General features: G+C 39.4%; 2 protein-coding genes and 2 long non-coding RNA genes across 4 annotated transcripts in view; 2 read left to right on the top strand and 2 right to left on the bottom strand.

The window, feature by feature from the left end:
- The first annotated feature begins 1,151 nt into the window (after positions 1-1,151).
- On the top strand, positions 1,152-2,267 carry LOC149114718 (DELTA-actitoxin-Aas1a-like). The gene is made up of 2 exons (XM_089283939.1): positions 1,152-1,170; positions 1,930-2,267. Exons 1-2 carry the CDS (start codon positions 1,152-1,154, stop codon positions 2,265-2,267), a joined length of 357 nt encoding a protein of 118 aa, XP_089140065.1.
- Positions 2,268-6,512: 4,245 nt separating this feature from the next.
- LOC110047948 (uncharacterized) lies at positions 6,513-11,675 on the bottom strand. Its single transcript, XR_016205880.1, has 4 exons — positions 11,539-11,675; positions 7,998-8,082; positions 6,778-6,902; positions 6,513-6,602 (listed from the first exon to the last, which is right to left on the bottom strand). It is a non-coding gene; the product is annotated as an uncharacterized LOC110047948 (long non-coding RNA).
- A 59-nt stretch (positions 11,676-11,734) lies between these two features.
- LOC149114717 (uncharacterized) lies at positions 11,735-16,801 on the top strand. Its single transcript, XR_016205879.1, has 4 exons — positions 11,735-12,440; positions 13,808-15,827; positions 15,910-15,975; positions 16,333-16,801. It is a non-coding gene; the product is annotated as an uncharacterized LOC149114717 (long non-coding RNA).
- Positions 16,802-19,843: 3,042 nt separating this feature from the next.
- The window catches only part of LOC149114716 (uncharacterized), a 7,773-nt gene continuing 1,528 nt past the window's right edge, over positions 19,844-26,088 (bottom strand). Inside the window, exons 2-4 of the mRNA XM_089283817.1 lie at positions 21,277-21,359; positions 20,109-20,235; positions 19,844-19,933 (exon numbers count right to left, since the gene is read on the bottom strand). Coding sequence (XP_089139943.1) covers positions 19,931-19,933; positions 20,109-20,235; positions 21,277-21,359 — 213 coding nt within the window. The 3' untranslated portion in view covers positions 19,844-19,930. The remainder of the gene's footprint in view (positions 19,934-20,108; positions 20,236-21,276; positions 21,360-26,088) is intronic.

The raw sequence follows: 26,088 nt of genomic DNA, 5'->3' as shown, positions 1-26,088 counted from the left end.
AAAGACATGTTTCCACCAGAAAAATATGGTAAGAGTATTTTCAGGAATGCTCACTACATCATAGCCTTCAAGAATCCGAGAGATCTGTTAGGCATGAAGAATTTACTGCTTCAAGCCTTTCCCACTTGTAGGCAAGACATGATAGTCATATATCAAAAAGTAGGGGAACGACTGTTTGGATACATGGTCTTGGATTTACACCCCGCCAGTGATGACAGGAGACGCGTGTTTAGTCATCTCTTGACGAATGGAGGATACCCGCGTTGGCATCGTAGAAAACTAGAGATGTTTGATGTATATCAGTCAACGTCTCAATCGACTCGGCTCATTTTGAAGCGCACTGTCTTGGGTGAAGGTCAACAAGAGAAGGAAATAGAACATGGGAGATCGTTCACCAAGTGTTTTTGACACCGAGGGAGAAGGTGGAAGGAATGAAGAATACGAGGAAGAAGAGGAGGAAGAAGTGGACCCTAAAGAAGAACAGGAGGAAGAGGAGGAGAAAAGTAGCAGCTCCGAAGACGAAGGAGAACTGGTGGACGATGAAGCAAATTATGATCCGTGGAGTCCGTTACGTAAAGAAGTGGAGAAAGATATCGAAGAACCCTACATGAAACAAGTCCAAAGGTTCATGGACAAGAGTAAAAACCAAACTTCTACCGAGGATGCCGCTTTCAATACCCTGTTACCTATGAGCACAAGAAGGCTACGGAGGATTTACTTACAGCGTCTAAAATGGATCCACCACATCAAACACGACGCACTACACCGCAAAGTCAAGAAAACTCTTCAACGCTTTAGTGACGAGGACCACATGGATTTTGACTAAGCAGCGGAGTCAGCAGTGGAAGAAAGGAAATTTCTTTTTAAACAGAATCATAGGCAGAAAAATTCTTCCCGAGAACTCGGAAGATGACGAAGAAAAAGAAGCCTCAGTGTGATATACTGAATTAGAATAAGAGAGGGTGATTGTAGGATATGTACTCATTATTTGTTTAGACAGAGAATGACACCCCTATTTTAGCCCTTCGACCAAGAAAGGAGTGGGGCAAGTCTAGGATTGGTTAATGATGATGCTATCGTCCCGGCCTGCTTTGCGTCCTGTTTTGTATACAATCACTCGGATCCATTTCTCCCTCTCGCTTCCGACAGTCATGGTGGAAGGATTTCCATGTAAGTTTTCATCATATTTAATGTATTCTATTATCGATTTATTCTATCCTCGTTGCCATGGAAATCCGTCAGACCGATCCGTCGAGGCTGGTGCGCTGTTTTCCAACATGGCCGACTTTTCCCTGCATGGGCTCCGCCATCTTAAATTCTTAATTCGACTCTTGATTGGCTAAAATAAACCGACGCCATCTTGGATATGTCTAAAAAGATTGCATCTGGGATTGGTGCCATAAAGCGAATTAGGCCTTTTGTTCCACCAGCTACACTGCTTTATATATACTTAAACTTGACGAACACAATATCACCCACATAACCTTTCACCTTGTTAGGTTTGAATTTCTTTTTTAAAAAGATTCTTGCACAAATATCCTTCTCCTCTTTGCGCCATGCTTGTTTTGTTGTGTAAATTGATTTGATATCTACATTTTCCAAAATTGGAGTCTCATAAAAAGGTCCGACATTGATGTTTAATTTTTCGGATCGCTTCCCAGAGTTGTCAGAGAGTGATTTGAAATAGTATAAAAAGGAAAAAAACTTGGTAATGGACTGACAAAACAATTATTCAGCGCGGTGATCGAAAAAATTCGTGAATTATCGGTGTCTAAAATGACTTGTCGTCATAGCATTCGGCTTTGGCAAGTAATTGACCCATTCGGCACTGACAAATTACGATATTTTTGGACAGCTGAATTCATTAATTGCAAATTGTTTATCTATTTCTTTTCTTGTTTTTTTTATTTGTGTGTGTGTGTTCCACAGGTTATGCCGTAGTTTACGGACCTCGCAAGACGACTGGACCAGTCGCAAGGGGAGTTATCGGAGTCGTGTCCTACTACATTTCAAGCCTCGACCAAACACTCGCTGTGATGTTCTCTATTCCCTTTGATTATAACCTTTACCAAAACTGGTGGAATGCTAAGCTGTACAATGGAAACAAAAGGGCAGACTATAATCAGTACACTGATTTGTATTATCACGCAGACCCCTTCAGGGCAAATGGTTGGCATGAGAGATCCCTCGGATCTAAACTAAAATTTCGCGCCTCTATGTCTAACTCTGGTAAAGCTACCTTGGAGATTCACGTCTTAAAGAATTAGCAACTGGCATGTAAACCAGGCATGCTCTTTCAAGTTGCTCGCACAACCAGCCTTAAGAAGTAACAGGCTGTATTCTGTTGTTAAGTTTACTTAGGGGCTGACGTTTAACGCGGTCGAATCATTCTCTGTATGAACCACCTCTCGTTCTGTGGGACTTAGTGTTGAAGAGTTGAAATGCCAAATAAAAGTGTGCCGGGGGAAAAAGGAACTGTTTCACTGTTTTTCATAACTAACCGAGAAGCTGTGGAGTCTCTGTTTCGTCTTTGTCAAAACCTGATACCCTTCGTGTGCCAGATCTATCACACTGTCACATAATTTCGCTGAGGTAAGTAATGTTGTTCTTCGCAGGCAACTTTGAGACTCTTTTTATGCTTATAATTTTTACCGAACAAATAACATGTATTTTTAGACAAGATAGGAAAAAGAGAGAATTACACCAACGTAGTTGAACACATGGTTTACAAAGTATAGAAACTAAAACTAAAAACGGAACACCAGGCATTGTAGAGGAACCTAAAGGAATAAAATGAAAACTGGGCCTTAGTCAATTTTATTGGATTTTGTGTCACTAGTGGGCGCTTTCAACATTAAAAGTCTGAAAACTGGGACAAATGACATTAGAATTTCCTTAACCGAAAATTGGGCAAATTCCGAGAAGAAGGTCAAATGGAAAATATATCATTGTGGGTGCTGCCTTAGAAGAAAGCGATGGTGAATATAGTGACCTTTACCGTGAGCGACGATGTGTATTAGGAGTACCTGCGTCGTGTTTCTTTAAAGGACACCCCTTTAAGGTTACGGCTACGTACTTACACGGGCGAGTCAGTTAAAACCATGGGCTTTTGCTATCTGACTGTGCAGTACCAGAGACAGTCTAAAGAGCTTCCAATATTTGTAAATATGTAACGCTAATTAGCAGACAGCCTTGGAAGATGTTTTGAGTAAACGTGCAAGTGTTTTCTCTCTTCCGTCATGAAGGAACACTGTTTTAACACATGGTTTACAAAGTATAGAAACTAAAACTAACAACGGAACACCAGGCATTGTAGAGGAACCTAAAGGAATAAAATGAAAACTGGGCCTTAGTCAATTTTATTGGATTTTGTGTCACTAGTGGGCGCTTTCAACATTGAAAGTCTGAAAACTGGGACAAATGATATTAGAATTTCCTTAACCGAAAATTGGGCAAATTCCGAGAAGACGGTCAAATGGAAAAGACATTCCTGGTTAATTTCCAAATATTTCGATATAACCGCAAAGTTGTCCTCTCTTTCGGAAATTCAGGAAAATGAGGCTGGGGAAAGGTATTGGGGTTAGGAAATACGATTTGTTTTGACAATCGTAGTGCAAAAAAAAAAAAAAAAACTGTACTAATTACATTCATAAAACAGAAAGTGAGCTTTTTCTATAAGATGATACTAATTTTGTTAGTCATGTCGTGATTTGACCCGCCTTCTTGGATCCGCCATGTTGCATTTCTCTAGTTTACTAAAAGTTCAAGAAATAGCAGTAAAAGATAGACAGGAAAACGTGAGGCCTAAAAGATCTCTACGGCACACGGGATATCAACAACTGAATAAAAATTGAAGAAAAGCTACGTACCAAGCTACGTACGGAATTTTGAGCATAAAGAATAACACTAAATGACGTTACGTAATTAATAATAAGCGATTACATAACATGACGTGAAAAAACTAATCTACATTTAATCTGCACGGAAAAGGTGCACACAAATAAACTAATAAATGCAGAAACTGAACAGAACGCGGCTAGAAATATTTTGATTTAATACAAACAAAGACAAAGCAAACAAAGGCAACAAAATAGGAAAAAAATTTACTTTCGTGGGTACAACGGGGTTTTACGATATAAAGCAACCTGTTCAGAGCGATTCCACCTAGAGGTTTAGCAGGTTTTGCTGAAATAGTCAAGTGTACAGCGTGGAAAACAGTAAGTCATTTTTTTGGTATCTTCTGTCTTCCAACTATCTCTTTAACAACCATCAGTTTGTTTCAAACATTAACCAAAATCGTTGTTGATGCAACTTTCAGGAGGTCTGTTAAACTTCTTGTCATTGGTAATAAATGTTATGTGTTATTATTGCATTCTAGGTTGAACATGGACCACCTCAGTTTTGTCTTCTTTTTACTGTTAATCGTTTCTGTTACTGATACTACCTTTGGACCTCCGGTCAGTGCAAACAATCCTAATGGAGAGGTAAAGAACAAAGAATTGACTAATGTTTCTACCTTTATTGCAATCTCTGTTTGCAACCCTAGATGGCGTCTCTCTTGACATTTCCATGGCACTTTTGGTCCGTTTTACGCCATGAATGAACTTCTAATTTTAACACAAGCGTGAAAAATGTAGGGCATGAACATTAGCTTCGACAACTCGCGGCGCCTTTGACCGGCGCTTACGAAAAAAGTTTTATCTAGATTTTGAACAGTTTATATAGAGGTTGAAAAACATCTTGCATGGATTAGACGCTAAACAATGGCTTAAAGTCCTTGGATATGTTTTTCTCCATACAGGAACTAGAAGAACTTCCTGAAACCAAGTTAAAGGCAACTTTTACTGGTTTTAAAAATGAAACAAGTGGCAGTTGTGAAACATTGCTGATTTTTGTTCCAACATTTGTATGTATTGAAGTGGTAAATGCAATATTTCAAAGTATACCACGAGACAGCGTAGCATAGTGGCCATCACAATCAATGATAACATTATAGCAGAGTGCTATCTACCGATAGCTAAACAATATTTTACCCTGAGCATCCTAAGGCTGCTTTAGCTACGTGACGAACTTGCTGCCTTAGCAAGAGAAAAACCGAGCGAAGTGAAGCAAGTGATACCCCGAAAACAGCCTATACCCAATTTCTCCTTGTCAAACAAGGACTACGTTTAGTTCTACAGTACATACTACAGTTTACTTATCTCCGTAAAAAACGTGCATTGTAGCGATTCTGATGTAGGAGTACGAGGAAACCAAACCGAAAAAAATTAGTCGCTGAGAAGTTGCATTAAAAAGGGGGAAAAATCGAGGGTTACCTTGTGAAATGAGCGGGGATGCTCGTCAATTTTCGTCTTTGGGTGTCCAGTAGGATTCTCCAATGTTTATGCTTATCAAAATATTCTTTAGGGTTGCACACGTGGAAATTAAAGACGGCTGCAGTGTCATTTAGATCTTTAACTTTAACTAATGTCTCGTATTTTTGTGTCCTCCAAGGAATCTTAAAGTTCCGATGTAGCATCCTTTTCGTATCGGTACTTTCGGGTAGTCGGAAATTTAGGGTAACGAGGGGACGCAACTTTGGAGTAGCTAAAATGTGTTCCATATTTCAGCTGATCCAACCCAATAAAATGAAATTGCTTTCAATATTGGGTAGCAGAGAACGGAAAAGGGAAATCTTGTTGAAAAGAGTTTATACTTGCATCAAAACACACGGGTCACTTTGTAACAAATATCATATCATTTGGATTAAGATTGTTGTACAGTGCATCTGCCAGTGAGATTTCGATTGTTTCTTCGCAAGACAAGTCAATTTGTGTTTGAGGTCGCTATGCTTTTGAAGGGTCCGTGCCGCTTTCGCGATTGACTACCCTCGGTAAAATTGTATCGCTTGTTCCGCAGGGTTGCTCGATATTTCAGGAAATTAGCATAGGTGACGAGTGAAATTAGGAAATAATTTCACGCGCGTTTTGTCAAAATTATTAGAATTGACAAAACGCAAGTCTGAAATTATTTTCTAATTTCACGAGTATACCATTTGGATACCTTTTAATATTATGGGCGACAAATTACGCTTACAGTCGTAGTTTCGTAACTTGTTCATTGTATCGTCATGAACGAACCGGCTAGTAACGACGCCCGTGTAAAACGCTCAAAAATCCGCTCAATGCCATTCATGTCATCGCTAAAAGTTTATAAAACGACCAAACAAAATGGCTAAGGTGAAATTCAAGCGAAAATGTGCAAAGTTTAACCTATAAGATCATCTTTTAAAATCCTGTACGTCATCATGACCCTGAGACATGGGAAACGTTGCCATGGCAATTTTATAATTATACACGTGAAATTATAAATTAGCGCTAAAATTTCGCGCCAAAATTAAGGAGTAATTTGTCACCCATGATATTACTTTCCTAACTTTGGTACTTCGGTATGTAGGCGCCTTCAAGGAGAACAAAATGTCGTAAAAGAGGCAGAGCGATCGGACGAGACAGAGAAGCAACTAGCCTTAGACAGCAGTTTTCACAGGTTTAATTCAAGTCATCCCATTTCCTCTTTCATAGTACTAACAAAGAAAACTGCAAATCATTTGAGGCGGCTTCTCACTGCAGAGACAAAATAAAAGAAGAGAATCAGAAAAATTAATTAAGTTTCACTCCTTCATTATATTGTGACACGGAGAGTATTCATTAATTTCTAATATTAATATTCAGTATTCTCGTTTCCATATCGCTACGGCGTCCTCCGCAAGAGATCTGGGAACCTAAATATTCAACTCACCATTTGACAACAAACGTCTGCCATTTCGGGGCAGGGATCGCCCGTAGGGGGGAGGCCAGAGGAACAGAATGGTCCTTCTTCACACGTAAACATACAACCAATCCGCTTCTGAAAATTGTGGTTTCCTGTGAATGCAGTTAGACAGCGTGTCTCTTGGTTTATTTGATAGATTTGGTTGAGATTCAAGTGTTGAATTTTTTTAAATTTATTTAATAATAATAATAATAATAATAATAATAATGCAGTTAGACAGCGTGTCTCGTGGTTTATTTGATAGATCTAGTTGAGAGTCAAGTGTTGAATTGCTAATTACTGTTATGCTTAGTTTTAAGTTACATGGAGAACTGCAATTCTTAGAAATCACCTTCAAGGAGCTACGTCACGGGGATTTCGCAGGTATTTGGTCTAAATTCTGCGGCTTTCAAACTAGCCCAATAATATGGGAGACAAACACAGCAGTTTCGTTATAAGCACACTACTGACAAATCACATATACATTATATGAATTATCAGCGAAGATCGATCTCTTTCTTCCTTTCGATGTAGCTTTTAACAGTCTTTTATCCATCTCTTCAGTGAACTTGACCGGCTCTGAGCTCACTTTTATTTCAGCTCAATTAATTTTCCGGCCTTCGTCAGCCACAGGAACGGTAAACTGTAAACAGTGCTTCAACCCTCGCTGTTTTTGACTTGTACATGTTCAGGTCGGCAATTATCTCGGATCTTTTCGTTAAGAAGTTATTCTAAATCACTTGGCATAAGTTGCCATGTTGTAGATAAGCAAATAAAGCGAGAAATATTCACGAAGATCTATGTCCTCCAGCACGCTTTCTTCACGTCTTTCATTCAACTTAAAATGTGAACAACGTGCAACGATTTTGCCGCCTTTTCATACAATCGATTCGTTTGAGTTGAAATGAAATGTCCAGATCAGTTTTTCAACGTGAGAAAAAAACCTCTCAAGTAACTTTAGTTAACTCTAAACGAACCGAAAATGTTTTTTCCTGACCTTTTGCATAAGAAGGACTCCAAATCAAGGACAAAGGCAAACTCGTCCCCAGGCGTAATCCGTGCGTACGGGCGTACGGACAGACATGACGTCATAACGAAATTTTCTCGGCTTGATGGGCTTACTAATTTCTATAGCTATGGATGCTCCGCTAGCGCGCGCCTTCGGTGCGCAACGCTACTATGTATTTATTAGAACAAAAAAATCTTACCTTCCGCAAAGTCCTCAGGTGATTTATTACCCAGAACAATGCCAGTTAACAACACCAGGAAACAAAGCTTTGCCAAGATAGACATCTTCAAGAGAAATTTGTATGAAAATTAAAACAACAACTTTAATAGAGAAACGAGAATCTAATTTCAATCGTCTTATTTAGCTTGGTAGACAAAGTAGAGCAAGAATGCTTTAGACTCATTCAGTCAATCCCCTTTGCGCTCTAGTCAGACAAAACTTTCATCGTTAAACCTGGCAAGGTATACACACCGTAAAATTTTAGAGAACGTTGTTTATGAATTGAAGTTAATGCACGAACTAAACCCTAACCACGGAAATATCACGATTAGTGTCCAACGTATAAAATGTAGGGCTAATACAATGGAACCGTCACATGAAGCGTGAACATTATAAATGTCCCAGCTGGCCGTACGAATTTTATTTCGTTTGCTTGCAAAAAAGAATTCTGAACATTCAGTAGTGTTTTTCAGCCAGTTTAAGTCCTGGGTGGACTGTGGCACACGGCCATCGTTGAAAAGCCTTTGGTATATTTCTGATTACCAACAAAGGCCGTCTTTGATTTTGATCAAAAAGAGATACCATTAACGTTTATTAACACCAGGTCTTGATGGAATAAATGTCGGCCAGTTTCCATTGTGAACGATATGGGAAGTAAGCGTAAATGGGTAAGTGGAAAGCAAACCTTGGAAAGTTTAAATCGTCTAAATGGCATTAGGACGACTCAGCCACCTCAGAGACATCAAAATAACACAAGCGCAGGGTAAGGTAAGCTACTCTTATTTAAATCCTTTACTGCAAGTTGAATTTAGAACTGACGATTTTCGAACCATTCAATTCGATTTCTCATACATTCTCTTAAATGGCTCAATACGTATGGCTCAATGCGATATTGTCATGTATGTAGATCACAAACAACGTCTGGGCTGCCTATGTTTTTAGTCGGAATATTTCAGTCCGAAGCCCGCAAAAAATTATTTCATATTTGCGCGGCAATCAAAAGGTGAAGATGGAGGATTCGTACCTCGGTATGCTGCATAACGATCCTTACTCAGAATACAACTGTTACGGTTCCCAAGTTTACGTTCCAGCAGCATCTCCAGGGCCAAGTACTATTCAATTTGTACATGCCTATGTAAACCGTGTGGGAGGCGCGGTGGCCTCATGATTAGTGCGCTCGTCCCCGGAGCGAGCGGTCCGGGTTCGAGCCCTGGCCGGGGACACCGTGTTGTGTTCTTGGGCAAGACACTTAACTCTCACAGTGCCTCTCTCCCCCCAGGAGTATAAATGGGGTACAGGCAAATTGTTGGGGAAACCTAACCTAATTGCGGGGGAATGACCTGCGATGGACTAGCATCCCGTCCAGGGGGAGTAGAAGTACTCCTTGCCGCTTCATGCTACAGAAACCGGGGATAAGCTCCGGCAACTATGATCCAGTAGGATCCAAGGCTTCATTTTTTTCCTTTTTTTTTTTTTTTAGGTGAGCCGAGCATATCCGTACACACATCCATACACATCCATATGCAAACCACCCGAGTCAGCCGAGTACATGTACAAGCTACATCACGACTGATCAAATTGAAAGCAACCATCTTGAGCCAAGGTGTTTATTGCCATGTAATTGACACTTGTGGTCAACAAACATTTTGCTGTGTCTTAGTGCGCCCACGCTTGACAAATAGAAAATTTGGCAGAAACAAATTTTGTCGGGATTATCGGAAGGCCCGAACAAATTTTGTCAGCCCAGTGCGTCTGGACCCTAAACAACGCTAATGGATGCTTTATGTAACGTCACGTCTAAAGAAAAACAGAGAAAGGAGACTATGCTAGCAGGAATCGTCAAACAGTTTTCTTGAAAAGGTGTTTGCTTCCGTTTTTTTGCATTTGTGTTTAGCTATAAATATTCATTTCGGTCAATCTTCTTTGTTCTCTAGTCAGACGTGGGCAGAGTTTAACACCACAAGAACGACAAAATTTGTGAAACTATGGTTAAATAAATTACACTTATTGCCCGGAAAAACCTTAACCACTGAAATATGGAGAAAAGTATAAGCGAATAAAATAATAATGAATAATCACATGAACATAAATATCCCAGCTGGTAGACCTTGTGGTAGATGAGTTATTTTGTTTCCTCAAAAATATAGTAAATATTCAATGCGAGTATGTGCAGCCAGATTAATAATTTTCTTTGAGACGTACAGTCAACTTTCGTTATCGCGGACACGCTCAGGAGTTCGTTTAGTATCCGTGTTAGCGAGAGTCCGTAATAGCGGGGTGTAAGGAAAAAAAGTGCCTTTAACATACGTGAAATAACATAGTCTATGACAAGCTTATCAACAATGGTGAAAGTACTAAGAATTCGTTGAGATTGGAAGATGAGGGCTTGATCTCTCCTAAAGAGTCTGGAATTGAAGGAAAAGACGCAAGATGAAGTGAAAAAGCAAAGTTGTCCAGCTACCGAACTAATTGATGCAAAAATATATATTCCAGAAGTCTTTTTGGTGTGTTTCAGAGAAACAGCGAGCAACAGACTGCAATTTTACGTTATGTTATATGAGAACTTCATGGTGTCCGCTTTATCGAGAGTCAAAACAATAAAATGTTTCTTTTGGTTGCACCAAAAGTGTCCGTAATTCCGTAATAGCGAGAGTCCGTAACAGCGAGAGTCATTTCCAGTCAAACCTTTATAGCCGGCTTTCGCTGGAGATCTGGATTTTGTCTGTAATAGCGAGTGTCCGTAATAGCGGGGTGTCCGCAAGGCAAGATTTGACTGTACATGGAATGTTGATTGTGGCCAGTTCGATTTAAGCCGACACATATTGCTACGGTATTTCACATCAAACCGTTCCAATGTCGAACGTTACATCTTATTTCAGCACGTTGTCTCCATAGCTGTGACAAAATATTTATATTTGATGTTATAGCAGATGCTCGATATTAAGGAAACCAAACCTCCGTTTCTATGTCTGAGGGTCTCAATGGGTTTGTGGATTTTTCGGTTAACCGTTAAAATTTTAGCTTTTTTACGACTAACAGTTAGTTTTTTTAAGTTGCGGTTAACATAATTTTTAAAAATTAACTTCCGTTCTCTAAAAAAGAAATAAAAACTAATTTCCATTGCTGAAGAACATATTTAAATTCTTAGGGCCATTCTAGGATAAAAGCTAACCCGTAATACCACTTTTAATGCACAATATAACGATGATCTTCGTTGATTTAAAACAAGTGCTTTCTTTTATGTCCACTTTACCGCCAAAAACAGCGCAACGAAGGCATACTGTTCAGTATAAGACGCTTCCAAAGTATGACTGATTAACTTAACACTGGGTATAAATTATAGATGAAACCGATGTAATATTTCTCACTCTTTTAATTTTTTTTCTCAGTAAAGTAAAAATTGGCCTTGTCGAAACTAAGAAAGCAGGTCGAGTGAATGACCCTCCGGTCAGGGACATCGTCCAAATAAACTCTTGACTTAAAAACAATTACTTTGCTTATTAATTGTTCAATATTCCTACCTTTTCCTTGGAACCTCACCGCGATGATACTTTCTTCAAGTAGTGAGTATGAACGACGAGATTCGCAATGCTTTAAAGCTTTGGTGGCAGAATGGATCACAAGAGATGATGAATCATCTTTTCTTGGTATGAAATACATCAAAAGCATTCCTACATTCCAATGTCGTTTCACTGACAACAAATCAATACTGCCATAGCAGGAGTACCCGTCGGATCCGCTCCGCAAAATATCCGCTCTGCAGACTAAAGTTGAGCTGGCTGGGAATTTTAGCATGAAACAGAATCTTGCTGAGAATTTAGCTTATCGAGAGCTAGCTAGCTGGAAAACTTTTTTTGGTGTTGAAATAACTTACATTGTGGTTTTACTAATCAGTTCTGGCTGGAAATTACATTCCGGATGCGATCACTGACTGAAGTGTGTCACTTGACACTCTCTGACTGCTTGACCTTTTGTTTGAAAACATGCTTACAATATAATGTTAGTTGTTTATTAAAGTTTTATTTACCAGCAAACAATAGAAGTCTGTTCTGCTGTCATTTATAGTGTGAAATTAGATCGGTTTCTTTTCCCTTGACGCTCCTTTTTCCCACGTTCAGTTGCATGTTTCACCACCGTTGATCCGGTCGCGGAAAATCATCGTCTGTTCTGCTTTCATGTTCTACCTTGAGACAACTGGTATCTGGTGATGACGTTTGTTGGTTCGTGCAGTCTTTTCACATTTTTGCCTGAGGCCCGGTGAGACTCGGGTAACCTCGTAATATTTTGTAACTAAAACATTGTTCCCGTATAATTTTGTGTCCAACGGTCGGTTTCAAACGCGATCAGATTTTGCCGACCAGTTGTTTGAGGGTTTGGCAGCCAGAGAACTCTGAGGACTCCACTGATAAATTCAAAGGTTCAGGTAAGAACTACTTTGGAGTTGAACTAGCTGAATCAGGCTATATATTTAATATTCAGTGATAATGTTTAAGCAATGTGTGCGGGAAAAGCCGGCGCAGGTTTTCAAACTGTATTCGCCACTGTATTGTATTTCAAACCCAACGGAAAGTGCCGCTTCAGTGAAGACAGTGAAAGCAAGAAAAGGCCCAATATGTCTCAGAACTTGGAAGGGTTTTCGAAACTGTCAGTGCATTCATCCACAGTGATCCTACTTCCAAGTGTAATTTCAATTCTGTAATTTTAATGAACAGTAACATCCGATCCCGGTGCTGCAGTCGATCATGACCGCTTTTTAACTCGTCGAACGTTAAAACATGAGCTATTGAAACACATTTGCCGCGTCTTGGACAAACTGACGAGATATTGAAATGATTATTTTTTCCCGGTGTAAGAAAGTATTGTTTCCATCGGTTTCTTTACTGAAGTCCGATCGTGTTCTTTATATAACTGAAGGCTGATTACCTATTGCTGCCTTTTAGTATCGCCGAATATTTGCCCTGAAAGAGCTGTTGACCAACACACCTGATTGATCTATTTCAATGCTAATTGTACTGTACTTTAGGATTTAAAAGGGAATACAAAGGCTTGCCATGTCAAAGGTCAGAAAAGACCAGAAGGCAATCATGTCATTCCAGATTCCGTTCTTTCGGTGTCGATAGCGCCAGGACAATAATGTGTAATTTAATTTCTTATGCGTTCCCATTTGTTAACGCGCGTGTTTTTCGCACATTCAGTTTCTGTTAGAGAACAAGTTATTTTGTATGCCTGCGTTGTTACCGGAAATAGAGACATTTCGCCTTATTGTCCTTCTTTTTATGATGGCACAGACAGTGATTTTGTGGTGGAACAATTATCGCGCGGTTCAGTTCATGTAGCTAATGCAAAGCGCGAAACATGGCACACGAAAAAATAGGGGAGAGGCGTGGCACCAGTTCACACCATTCACTGAATTCACGCTTCTGGGGTTATAGTTCGATGACGAAATGAGCGGTAAAAAATTATTCCACAATTATTTTTCTTAAACAGTTAAATCCTTGCTTCTTTGACCTGCCCCAGGGAATGTAATTTTCAACAATGTAACATCAGTTAAAATCAAAGACATTTCATTGAATTCTCTCATGAATGAGCTATTTTTGTGAACATAGTTCTTGATCTAGATCTTACATTGAGGGGCCCGATAGTATCACCAGTTTTGTATATTATTATGTGTCCGTGGCTGTGTGGGTATTTGGATGCATGTGTGTGTGTGTGTGTGTGGACGGGGGGAGGACGCCGGTATAAGAGGGATTGTGCAGTATGTTACATTTTCTAAAACATATCATTTTTCAGGTGTAAAATTAACTGCGTGAACTATAAGAAGCACAGCTAAAGATGCTGCAAACGTTACCCGATGTCATGGACTTGTACCCAAGAAAAGATGAGCAAATTTGTTGATGAAATCACGAGATTAAGTTTGTGAATCTTTTATGCTGATCGTCCAGTGTATATTTATGACATTACACTGATCTGATTGATACATTTTGTTAACGAGTTAACGAGTAATGATGCTATTAATAGCAATACTTTTACTGTGAACGGCCTTTAACATTCCAACAATGCCGGGGTCTTTGCTGCGAAACTTTGCACTTAACTGTGTGAAACTTTTACGGTGAACGACCTATAACATCCCAACAATGCCGGGGTCTTTGCTGCGAATGTTTGCACTTAACTGTGTGAAACTTTTACGGTGAACGGCCTATAACATCCCAACAATGCCGGGGTCTTTGCTGCGAAACTTTGCACTTAACTGTGCGAAACTTTTACGGTGAACGGCCTATAACATCCCAACAATGCCGGGGTCTTTGCTGCGAATGTTTGCACTTAACTGTGTGAAACTTTTACGGTGAACGGCCTATAACATTCCAACAATGCCGGGGTCTTTGCTGCGAAACTTTGCACTTAACTGTGCGAAACTTTTACGGTGAACGGCCTGTAACATCCCAACAATGCCGGGGTCTTTGCTGCGAAACTTTGCACTTAACTGTGCGAAACTTTTACGGTGAACGGCCTATAACATCCCAACAATGCCGGGGTCTTTGCTGCGAATGTTTGCACTTAACTGTGTGAAACTTTTACGGTGAACGGCCTATAACATCCCAACAATGCCGGGGTCTTTGCTGCGAATGTTTGCACTTAACTGTGTGAAACTTTTACGGTGAACGGCCTGTAACATCCCAACAATGCCGGGGTCTTTGCTGCGAATGTTTGCACTTAACTGTGTGAAACTTTTACGGTGAACGGCCTGTAACATCCCAACAATGCCGGGGTCTTTGCTGCGAATGTTTGCACTTAACTGTGTGAAACTTTTACGGTGAACGGCCTGTAACATCCCAACAATGCCGGGGTCTTTGCTGCGAAACTTTGCACTTAACTGTGTGAAACTTTTACGGTGAACGGCCTATAACATCCCAACAATGCCGGGGTCTTTGCTGCGAATGTTTGCACTTAACTGTGTGAAACTTTTACGGTGAACGGCCTATAACATCCCAACAATGCCGGGGTCTTTGCTGCGAATGTTTGCACTTAACTGTGTGAAACTTTTACGGTGAACGGCCTATAACATCCCAACAATGCCGGGGTCTTTGCTGCGAAACTTTGCACTTAACTGTGTGAAACTTTTACGGTGAACGGCCTGTAACATCCCAACAATGCCGGGGTCTTTGCTGCGAAACTTTGCACTTAACTGTGTGAAACTTTTACGGTGAACGGCCTGTAACATCCCAACAATGCTGGGGTCTTTGCTGCGAAACTTTGCACTTAACTGTGTGAAACTTTTACGGTGAACGGCCTGTAAAACTTTTACGGTGAACGGCCTGTAACATCCCAACAATGCCGGGGTCTTTGCTGCGAAACTTTGCACTTAACTGTGTGAAACTTTTACGGTGAACGGCCTGTAACATCCCAACAATGCCGGGGTCTTTGCTACGAAACTTTGCACTTAACTGTGTGAAACTTTTACGGTGAACGGCCTGTAACATCCCAACAATGCGGGGGTCTTTGCTGCGAAACTTTGCACTTACCTGTGTGAAACTTTTACGGTGAACGGCCTATAACATTCTAACAATGCTGGGGTCTTTGCTGTGAAACTTTGCCCTTAACTGTGTGAAACTTTTACGGTGAACGGCTTTAAACATCCCGTCAATGGGTATTTATGAAATTTTTACGGTAAACTACCTCTAAGAATGTGTGTCTTTGGTTGTTTAGCTTTCAAGTTAAATTAATTTTGTGAAAGTTGTTTTGACAGTGCTTTGCAGTCTTGGGTAAGGCATGGATCAGTGACATGGACTGAGATGGATCACCAACATTCAAGGTATGAATTATCGAGATTTTTTTTACTCATTTTATGATAAAGATTCTAATGTGGTTTATACACTTTTATCTCGCAATTCCAGAGTGGGAAGCTCAGAGAAGACAGTTGTCCAAAGAAAATGAAAAACACGTTTTTCAATACTTTTGAGGTAAACATGGTGTTACTAATCAGCACTAAACCAGCTCCCTTTGGTTGTTTTAAGGAGCTGGCATAACCCTTTATTTTTCAAAAAAATCATTAGAAATAATTGTAAACTACTAAATCGGGGTAAACATATAAAGTGTGTTGCTGTTGTTGAAATTACAATCATTATTGGGCTAGCAATGTAGAAGTAAACCGATATGTAGTAGTAAAGGACTTCAATATTATTTTTTGTTCATTTCCCTTACAGCGTTATATAAAAGTAATTTTGCAACAGGCATTTCTTTGGTGAAAGCAAGTTTGATCTGAATGTCTAAAAGGATTAGAGGGATCTTATTTTAAACATAAGTGTGAATCGTTTTAGATGTCAGAACGCAAAGTGCCAAACTGTCACACGTATGCTGAACCTGGAAGACATCTGAAGTATCGGAAAACAACGTGCTGGGAGACACCTTGTCCGATCCGCTTAAGACATAAATGGTAAGTTGTATTGTTTTTAAGTGATAACATATCAAAGTGTAGATTTTGCTTATAGCGGCAAAAATAACCACATATTGCTAATTTATCTCTAATAATAGTCAACAGACAATAGGCTGTTGAATAAAGGTCCTAAACAATGCGTTTGTTTTTAATCTAAGTCAAAACGCTGGCCAGAACATTTTTTCGCCTATAATTGCCTTGCTGGCATTTGCAATGTTACCCTTTACTGCTGGCTGGCTACTTGGCTAATTGCCATTTTTCTAGCTCGGTATTCAAAATTTTCATTATGTCTGGCTGGGAGTTTTATGAAATAAAGTCGATCTTGCTAGCAGTGAAGAGCGGATATTTTTTTCCCAGGAAAGCTGCTTATTAATGGTAATTGACGTGGGAACACAGAATCAGTGCTTGAGAAGTCACATATTAAATTTCCAGTTAAAGTGTCGTTGGGTACTCCTGCCATAGCGCTGTTTTATTTTCAAATCCCCCCTGGCGTGTTATACATATTTTCTAAGCTACGTCCCGAAACAAATCGATTGGATATAGTTCCTCTGATTAGCCCCTATTCCAATTCTTTATCGTATTTTGTATTTTGTATTGAATTTTTGTTTTGTTAGCTAGCCAAGTTCAAATATAATTTAGATGGAAGATGCCAGACTAGTCCGATGTAAACCTTTTTTAATTAGCAGTCGTGCGAGAAACACTTGTTTGTTAGCGAAGGATAATAATGAATGGCGGCATTTTGGTAAGTTTTAAAAAATGGCATTTGTGCCTCTCAAACTCATTCACAATTCATAATTTTGAACATAAAGAATAACACTAAATGACGTTACGTAATTAATAATAAGCGATTACATAACATGACGTGAAAAAACTAATCTACATTTAATCTGCACGGAAAAGGTGCACACAAATAAACTAATAAATGCAGAAACTGAACAGAACGCGGCTAGAAATATTTTGATTTAATACAAACAAAGACAAAGCAAACAAAGGCAACAAAATAGGAAAAAAATTTACTTTCGTGGGTACAACGGGGTTTTACGATATAAAGCAACCTGTTCAGAGCGATTCCACCTAGAGGTTTAGCAGGTTTTGCTGAAATAGTCAAGTGTACAGCGTGGAAAACAGTAAGTCATTTTTTTGGTATCTTCTGTCTTCCAACTATCTCTTTAACAACCATCAGTTTGTTTCAAACATTAACCAAAATCGTTGTTGATGCAACTTTCAGGAGGTCTGTTAAACTTCTTGTCATTGGTAATAAATGTTATGTGTTATTATTGCATTCTAGGTTGAACATGGACCACCTCAGTTTTGTCTTCTTTTTACTGTTAATCGTTTCTGTTACTGATACTACCTTTGGACCTCCGGTCAGTGCAAACAATCCTAATGGAGAGGTAAAGAACAAAGAATTGACTAATGTTTCTACCTTTATTGCAATCTCTGTTTGCAACCCTAGATGGCGTCTCTCTTGACATTTCCATGGCACTTTTGGTCCGTTTTACGCCATGAATGAACTTCTAATTTTAACACAAGCGTGAAAAATGTAGGGCATGAACATTAGCTTCGACAACTCGCGGCGCCTTTGACCGGCGCTTACGAAAAAAGTTTTATCTAGATTTTGAACAGTTTATATAGAGGTTGAAAAACATCTTGCATGGATTAGACGCTAAACAATGGCTTAAAGTCCTTGGATATGTTTTTCTCCATACAGGAACTAGAAGAACTTCCTGAAACCAAGGTAAAGGCAACTTTTACTGGTTTTAAAAATGAAACAAGTGGCAGTTGTGAAACATTGCTGATTGTTGTTCCAACATTTGTATGTAATTGAAGTGATAAATGGAATATTTCAAAGTACACCACGAGAGAGCGTAGCATAGTGGCCAGTGGCCATCACAATCAATGATAACATTATAACAGAGTGCTATCTACCGATAGCTAAACAATATTTTACCCTGAGCATCCTAAGGCTGCTTTAGCTACGTGACGAACTTGCTGTCTTAGCGAGAGAAAAACCAAGCGAAGTGAAGCAAGTGATACCCCGAAAACAGCCTATACCCAATTTTTCCTTGTCAAACAAGGACTACGTTTAGTTCTGCTGTACGTACTACATTTTACTTATCTCCGTAAAAAACGTGCATTGTAGCGATTCTGATGTAGGAGTACGAGGAAACCAAACCGAAAAAAATTAGTCGCTGAGAAGTTGCATTAAAAAGGGGGAAAAATCGAGGGTTACCTTGTGAAATGGGCGGGAATGCTCGTCAATTTTCGTCTTAGGGTGTCCTGCAGGAGAATTCTCTAATGTTTATGCTTATCAAAATATTCTTTAGGGTTGCACACGTGGAAATTAAAGACGGCTGCAGTGTCATTTAGATCTTTAACTTTAACTAATGTCTCGTATTTTTGTGTCCCCCAAGGAATCTTAAAGTTCCGATGTAGCATCCTTTTCGTATCGGTACTTTCGGGTAGTCGGAAATTTAGGGTAACGAGGGGACGCAACTTTGAAGTAGCTAAAATGTGTTCCATATTTCAGCTGATCCAACCCAATAAAGTGAAATTGCTTTCAATATTGGGTAGCAGAGAACGGAAAAGGGAATTCTTGTTGAAAAGAGTTTATACTTGCATCAAAACACACGGGTCACTTTGTAACAAATATCATATCATTTGGATTAAGATTGTTGTGCACTGCATGTGCCAGTGAGATTTCCATTGTTTCTTCGCAAAACAAGTCAATTTGTGTTTGAGGTCGCTATGCTTTTGAAGGGTCCGTGCCGCTTTGGCGATTGACTACCCTCGGTAAAATTGTATCGCTTGTTCCGCAGGGTTGCTCGATATTTCAGGAAATTAGCATAGGTGACGAGTGAAATTAGGAAATAATTTCACGCGCGTTTTGTCAAAATTATTAGAATTGACAAAACGCAAGTCTGAAATGATTTTCTAATTTCACGAGTATACCATTTGGTTACCTTTTAATATTATGGGCGACAAATTACGCTTACAGTCGTAGTTTCGTAACTTGTTCATTGTATCGTCATGAACGAACCGGCTAGTAACGACGCGCGTGTAAAACGCTCAAAAATCCGCTCAATGCCATTCATGTCATCGCTAAAAGTTTATAAAACGACCAAACAAAATGGCTAAGGTGAAATTCAAGCGAAAATGTGCAAAGTTTAACCTATAAGATCATCTTTTAAAATCCTGTACGTCATCTTGACATTGAGACATGGGAAACGTTGCCATCGCAATTTTATAATTATAAAATTAAGGAGTAATTTGTCACCCATGATATTACTTTCCTAACTGCGGTACTTCGGTATGTAGGCGCCTTCAAGGAGAACAAAATGTCGTAAAAAAGGCAGAGCAATCGGACGAGACAGAGAAGCAACTAGCCTTAGACAGCAGTTTTCACAGGTTTAATTCAAGTCATCCAATTTCCTCTTTCATAGTACTAACAAAGAAAACTGCAAATCATTTGAGACGGCTTCTCACTGCAGAGACAAAATAAAAGAAGAGAATCAGAAAAATTAATTAAGTTTCACTCCTTCATTATATTGTGACACGGAGAGTATTCATTAATTTCTAATATTAATATTCAGTATTCTCGTTTCCATATCGCTACGGCGTCCTCCGCAAGAGATCTGGGAACCTAAATATTCAACTCACCATTTGACAACAAACGTCTGCCATTTCGGGGCAGGGATCGCCCGTAGGGGGGAGGCCAGAGGAACAGAATGGTCCTTCTTCACACGTACACATACAACCAATCCGCTTCTGAAAATTGTGGTTTCCTGTGAATGCAGTTAGACAGCGTGTCTCTTGGTTTATTTGATAGATTTGGTTGAGATTCAAGTGTTGAATTTTTTTAAATTTATTTAATAATAATAAATTTAAGTGTTGAATTGCTAATTACTGTTATGCTTAGTTTTAAGTTACATGGAGAACTGCAATACTTAGAAATCACCTTCGAGGAGCTACGTCACGGGGATTTCGCAGGTATTTGGTCTAAATTCTGCGGCTTTCAAACTAGCCCAGTAATATGGGAGACAAACACAACAGTTTAGTTATACGCACACTACTGACAAATCACATATACATTATATGAATTATCAGCGAAGATCGATCTCTTCCTTCCTTTCGATGTAGCTTTTAACAGTCTTTTATCCATCTCTTCAGTGAACTTGACCGGCTCTGAGCTCACTTTTATTTCAGCTCAATTAATTTTCCGGCCTTCGTCAGCCACAGGAACGGTAAACTGTAAACAGTGCTTCAACCCTCGCTGTTTTTGACTTGTACATGTTCAGGTCGGCAATTATCTCGGATCTTCCCGTTAAGAGGTTATCGTAAATCACTTGGCATAAGTTGCCATGTTGTAGATAAGCAAATAAAGCGAGAAATATTCACGAAGATCTATGTCCTCCAGCACGCTTTCTTCACGTCTTTCATTCAACTTAAAATGTGAACAACATGCAACGATTTTGCCGCCTTTTCATGCAATCGATTCGTTTAAGTTGAAATGAAATGTCCAGATCAGTTTTCAACGTGTGAAAAAAAACCTCTCAACTTTATTTTACTCTAAACGAACCGAAAATGTTTTTTCCTGACCCTTTGCGTAAGAAGGACTCCAAATCAAGGACAAAGGCAAACTCGTCCCCAGGCCTAATCCGTGCGTACGGGCGTACGGACGTATGGACAGACATGACGTCATAACCAAATTTTCTCGGCTTGATGGGCTTACTAATTTCTATAGCTGTGGATGCTCCGCTAGCGCGCGCCTTCGGTGCGCTCGGGAGCAACGCTAATATGTATTTATTTGAACAAAAAAATCTTATCTTCCACAAAGTCCTCAGGTGATTTATTACCCAGAACAATGCCAGTTAACAACACCAGGAAACAAAGCTTTGCCAAGATAGACATCTTCAAGAGAAATTTGCATGAAAATTAAAACAACAACTTTAATAGAGAAACGAGAATCTAATTTCAATCGTCTTATTTAGCTTGGTAGACAAAGTAGAGCAAGAATGCTTTAGACTCATTACAGTCAATCCCCTTTGCGCTCTAGTCAGACAAAACCTTCATCGTTAAACCTGGCAAGGTGTACACACCGTAAAATTTTAGAGAACGTTGTTTATGAATTAAAGTTGATGCACGAACTAAACCCTAACCACTGAAATATCACGATTAGTGTCCAACGTATAAAATGTAGGGCTAATACTTAACAATTAGACCCGTAGCCCGGAAGGGCTACGGGTCAATAGCCCGTGGCCCTTGAGGGCGAAGGGTCTAATTGTTTTAGTATCACCCAACTAGTCGGACAGAAAAGGCAATAATAAAGTTAGCAAATGCAAGTTGAAGAAATATTTATTTGGGAATAAAACGAAAGAAAGCGTCACGCTCGATGGCGCCGATTTCGCTACTCGATGACTATTACTAATAGTCCCCTAGTAGCGTAGCCAATCAACATGCAGGATTTGCATTAGTCCACTAGTTGGGTGATACTAAAAATGAATAGTCACATGAAGCGTGAACATTATAAATGTCCCAGCTGGCCGTACAAATTTTATTTCGTTTGCTTACAAAAAAGAATTCTGAACATTCAGTAGTGTTTTTCAGCCAGTTTAAGTCCTGGGTGGACTGTGGCACACGGCCATCGTTGAAAAGCCTTTGGTATATTTCTGATTACCAACAAAGACCGTCTTTGATTTTGATCAAAAAGAGATACCATTAACGTTTATTAACACCAGGTCTTGATGGAATAAATGTCGGCCGGTTTCCATTGTGAACGATATGGGAAGTAAGCGTAAATGGGTAAGTGGAAAGCAAACCTTGGAAAGTTTAAATCGTCTAAATGGCATTAGGACGACTCAGCCACCTCAGAGACATCAAAATAACACAAGCGCAGGGTAAGGTAAGCTACTTTTATTTAAATCCTTTACTGCAAGTTGAATTTAGAACTGACGATTTTCGAACCATTCAATTCGATTTCTCATACATTCTCTTAAATGGCTCAATACGTAATGCGATATTGTCATGTATGTAGATCACAAACAACGTATGGGCTGCCTATGTTTTTAGTCGGAATACTTCAGTCCGAAGCCCGCAAAAAATTATTTCATATTTGCGCGGCAATCAAAAGGTGAAGATGGAGGATTCGTACCTCGGTATGCTGCATAACGATCCTTACTCAGAATACAACTATTACGGTTCCCAAGTTTACGTTCCAGCAGCATCTCCAGGGCCAAGTACTATTCAATTTGTACATACCTATGTAAACCGTGTGGGAGGCAGGGTGGCCTCATGGTTAGTGCGCTCGTCCCCGGAGCGAGCGGTCCGGGTTCGAGCCCTGGCCGGGGACACCGTGTTGTGTTCTTGGGCCAGACACTTAACTCTCACAGTGCCTCTCTCCCCCCAGGAGTATAAATGGGGATCCAAGGCTTCATTTTTTTCTTTTTCTTTTATGTAAGCCGACCGTATCCGTACACACATCCGTATGCAAACCACCTGAGTCAGCCGAGTACATGTACAAGTTACATCACGACTGATCAAATTGAAAGTAGCCATCTTGATCCAAGGTGTTTATTGCCATGTAATTGACACTTGTGGTTAACAAACATTTTGCTGTGTCTTAGTGCGCCCACGCTTGACAAATTGAAAATTTGGCAGAAACAAATTTTCTCGAGATTTTTGGAAGGGCCGAACAAATTTTGTCAGCCCAGTGCGTCCGGACCCTAAACAAAGCTAATGCATGCTTTATGTAACGTCACGTCTAAAGAAAAACAGAGAAAGGAGACTATGCTAGCAGGAATCGTCAAACAGTTTTCTTGAAAAGATGTTTGCTTCCGTTTTTTTGCGCTTGTGTTTAGCTATAAATATTCATTTCGGTCAATCTTCTTTGTTCTCTAGGCAGACGTGGGCAGAGTTTAACACCACAAGAACGACAAAATTTGTGACTATGGTTAAAACTATGGTTAAATAAGTTACACTTATTGCCCGGAAAAACCTTAACCACTGAAATGTGGAGAAAAGTATAAGCGAATCAAATAATGAATAATCACATGAACATAAATGTCCCAGCTGGTAAACCTTGTGGCAGATGAGTTATTTTGTTTCCTCAAAAATATAGTAAATATTCAATGGGAGTATGTGCAGCCAGATTAATAATTTTCTTTGAGACGTACAGTCAACTTTCGTTGTCGCGGACACGCTCAGGACTTCGTTTAGTATCCGTGTTAGCGAGAGTCCGTAATAGCGGGGTGTGAGAAAAAAAGTGCCTTTAACATACGTGAAATAACATAGTCTATGACAAGCTTATCAACAATGGTGAAAGTACTTAGAAGTCGTTGAGATTGGAAGATGAGGGCTAGATCTCTCCTAAAGAGTCTGGAAGGAAAAGACGCAAGATGAAGTGAAAAAGCAAAGTTGTACAGCTACCGAACTAATTGATGCAAAAATATATATTCCAGAAGTCTTTTTGGTGTGTTTCAGAGAAACAGCGAGCAACAGACTGCAAGTTTACGTTATGTTATATGAGAACTTCATGGTGTCCGCTTTATCGAGAGTCAAAACAATAAAATGTTTCTTTTGGTTGCACCAAAAGTGTCCGTAATTCCGTAATAGCGAGAGTCTGTAACAGCGAGAGTCATTTCCAGTCAAACCTCTATAGGTTTCGCTGGAGATCTGGATTTTGTCTGTAATAGCGAGTGTCTGTAATAGCGGGGTGTCCGCAAGGCGAGATTTGACTGTACATGGAATGTCGATTGTGGCTAGTTCGATTTAAGCCGACACATATTGCTACGGTATTTCACATCAAATCGTTCCAATGTCGAACGTTACATCTTATTTCAGCACTTTGTCTCCATAGCTGTGACAAAATATTTATATTTGATGTTATAGCAGACGCTCGATATTAAGGAAAGCAAACCTCCGTTGTCTGAGGGTCTCAATGGGGTTGTGGATTTTTCGGTTAACCGTTAAAATTTTAGCTTTTTTACGACTAACAGTTATTTTTTTTTAAGTTGCGGTTAACATAATTTTTAAAAATTAACTTCCATTCTCTAAAAAAGAAATAAAAACTAATTTCCATTGCTGAAGAATATATTTAAATTCTTAGGGCCATTCTAGGATAAAAGCTAGCCTGTAATACCACTTTTAATGCACAATATAACGATGATCTTCGTTGATTTAAAACAAGTGCTTTCTTTTATGTTCACTTTACCGCCAAAAACAGCGCAACGAAGGCATACTGTTCAGTATAAGACGCTTCCAAAGTATGACTGATTAACTTAACACTGGGTATAAATTATAGATGAAACCGATGTAATATTTCTCACTCCTTTGATTTTCTTTCTCAGTAAAGTAAAGATTGGCCTTGTCGAAGCTAAGAAATCAGGTCGAGTGAATGACCCTCCGGTCAGGGACATCGTCCAAATAAACTCTTGACTTAAAAACAATTACTTTGCTTATTGTTCAATATTCCTACCTTTTCCTAGGAACCTGATCGCGATGATACTTTCTTCAAGTAGTGAGTATGAACGACGAGACTCGCAATGCTTAAAGCTTTGGTGGCAGAATGGATCACAAGAGATGATGAATCATCTTTTCTTGGTATGAAATACATCAAAAGCATTCCTACATTCCAATGTCGTTTCACTGACAACAAATCAATACTGCCATAGCGCTGTTTTATTTTCAAATCCCCCCTGGCGTGTTATACATATTTTCTAAGCTACGTCCCGAAACAAATCGATTGGATGTAGTTCCTTTGATTAGCCCCTATTCCAATTCTTTATCGTATTTTGTATTGAATTTTTGTTTTGTTAGCTAGCCAAGTTCAAATATAATTTAGATGGAAGATGCCAGACTAGTCCGATGTAAACCTTTTTTAATTAGCAGTCGTGCGAGAAACACCTGTTTGTTAGCGAAGGATAATAATGGATGGCGGCATTTAAGTAAGTTTTAAAAAATGACATTTGCGCCTCTCAAACTCATTCATAATTCGTAAGGTGATAGACCAATTGTATGCCCGCATTTAGGTCACTGCATGCACTTTGACATCGCGGCGTGAAGAACAGCGTGTTTTGATATCCAAACACGTGTGTTTGGAAAATAATTAGAAAAATACAGAACATAAACAAACCTTTATTACTTCTTATTGTTTGCTGTTAACGTTTACGTTTTCAGTACAATTCAAAAACGTTCCTGAAGGAAAGAGGCGGTTAACGACCACCGTTCTTATTCGCAACTTCTTGGACGAATTTTGTGAGCCAATGGTTTAGAGAAAGACTGTCCAGATCTTTCAACCCCTCTTCAAGACTTTGCAAGCGGTGAAGGTCATAATCTTTGAACATGTTTACCGGGTCAAGTAAAGGGAATTTTTGCTCGCGCGCTGCTGTTAAGTTCTGAAAACCTCAACCGCCCACTCGTCTTTGTACTGTGCACTTTAAGGCTTGGACTGTGCAATCAAAGAATCTTTCTCTTGCTCACTTTTTCTTCTCTTTGCCGTACCGAGTATTTATTTAGTTAAGTAAACCTCCTTTTCTATGTCTGAGGGTCTCAATGGGGTGGTGGCTTTTACGATTAACGATTAAAATTTTAGCTTTTTTACGGCTAACGGTTATTTTTTTCCCGTTACAGTTAACAGAATTTT

Source organism: Orbicella faveolata, unplaced genomic scaffold (genome assembly GCF_042242905.1).
Source record: "Orbicella faveolata isolate gen_17 unplaced genomic scaffold, um_ofav_v1 contig_13, whole genome shotgun sequence".
Taxonomy (NCBI): Eukaryota; Metazoa; Cnidaria; class Anthozoa; order Scleractinia; family Merulinidae; genus Orbicella; species Orbicella faveolata.
The sequence above is the reverse complement of the archived record's forward strand: the minus strand, read 5'-3'. Positions and strand labels throughout refer to the sequence as shown.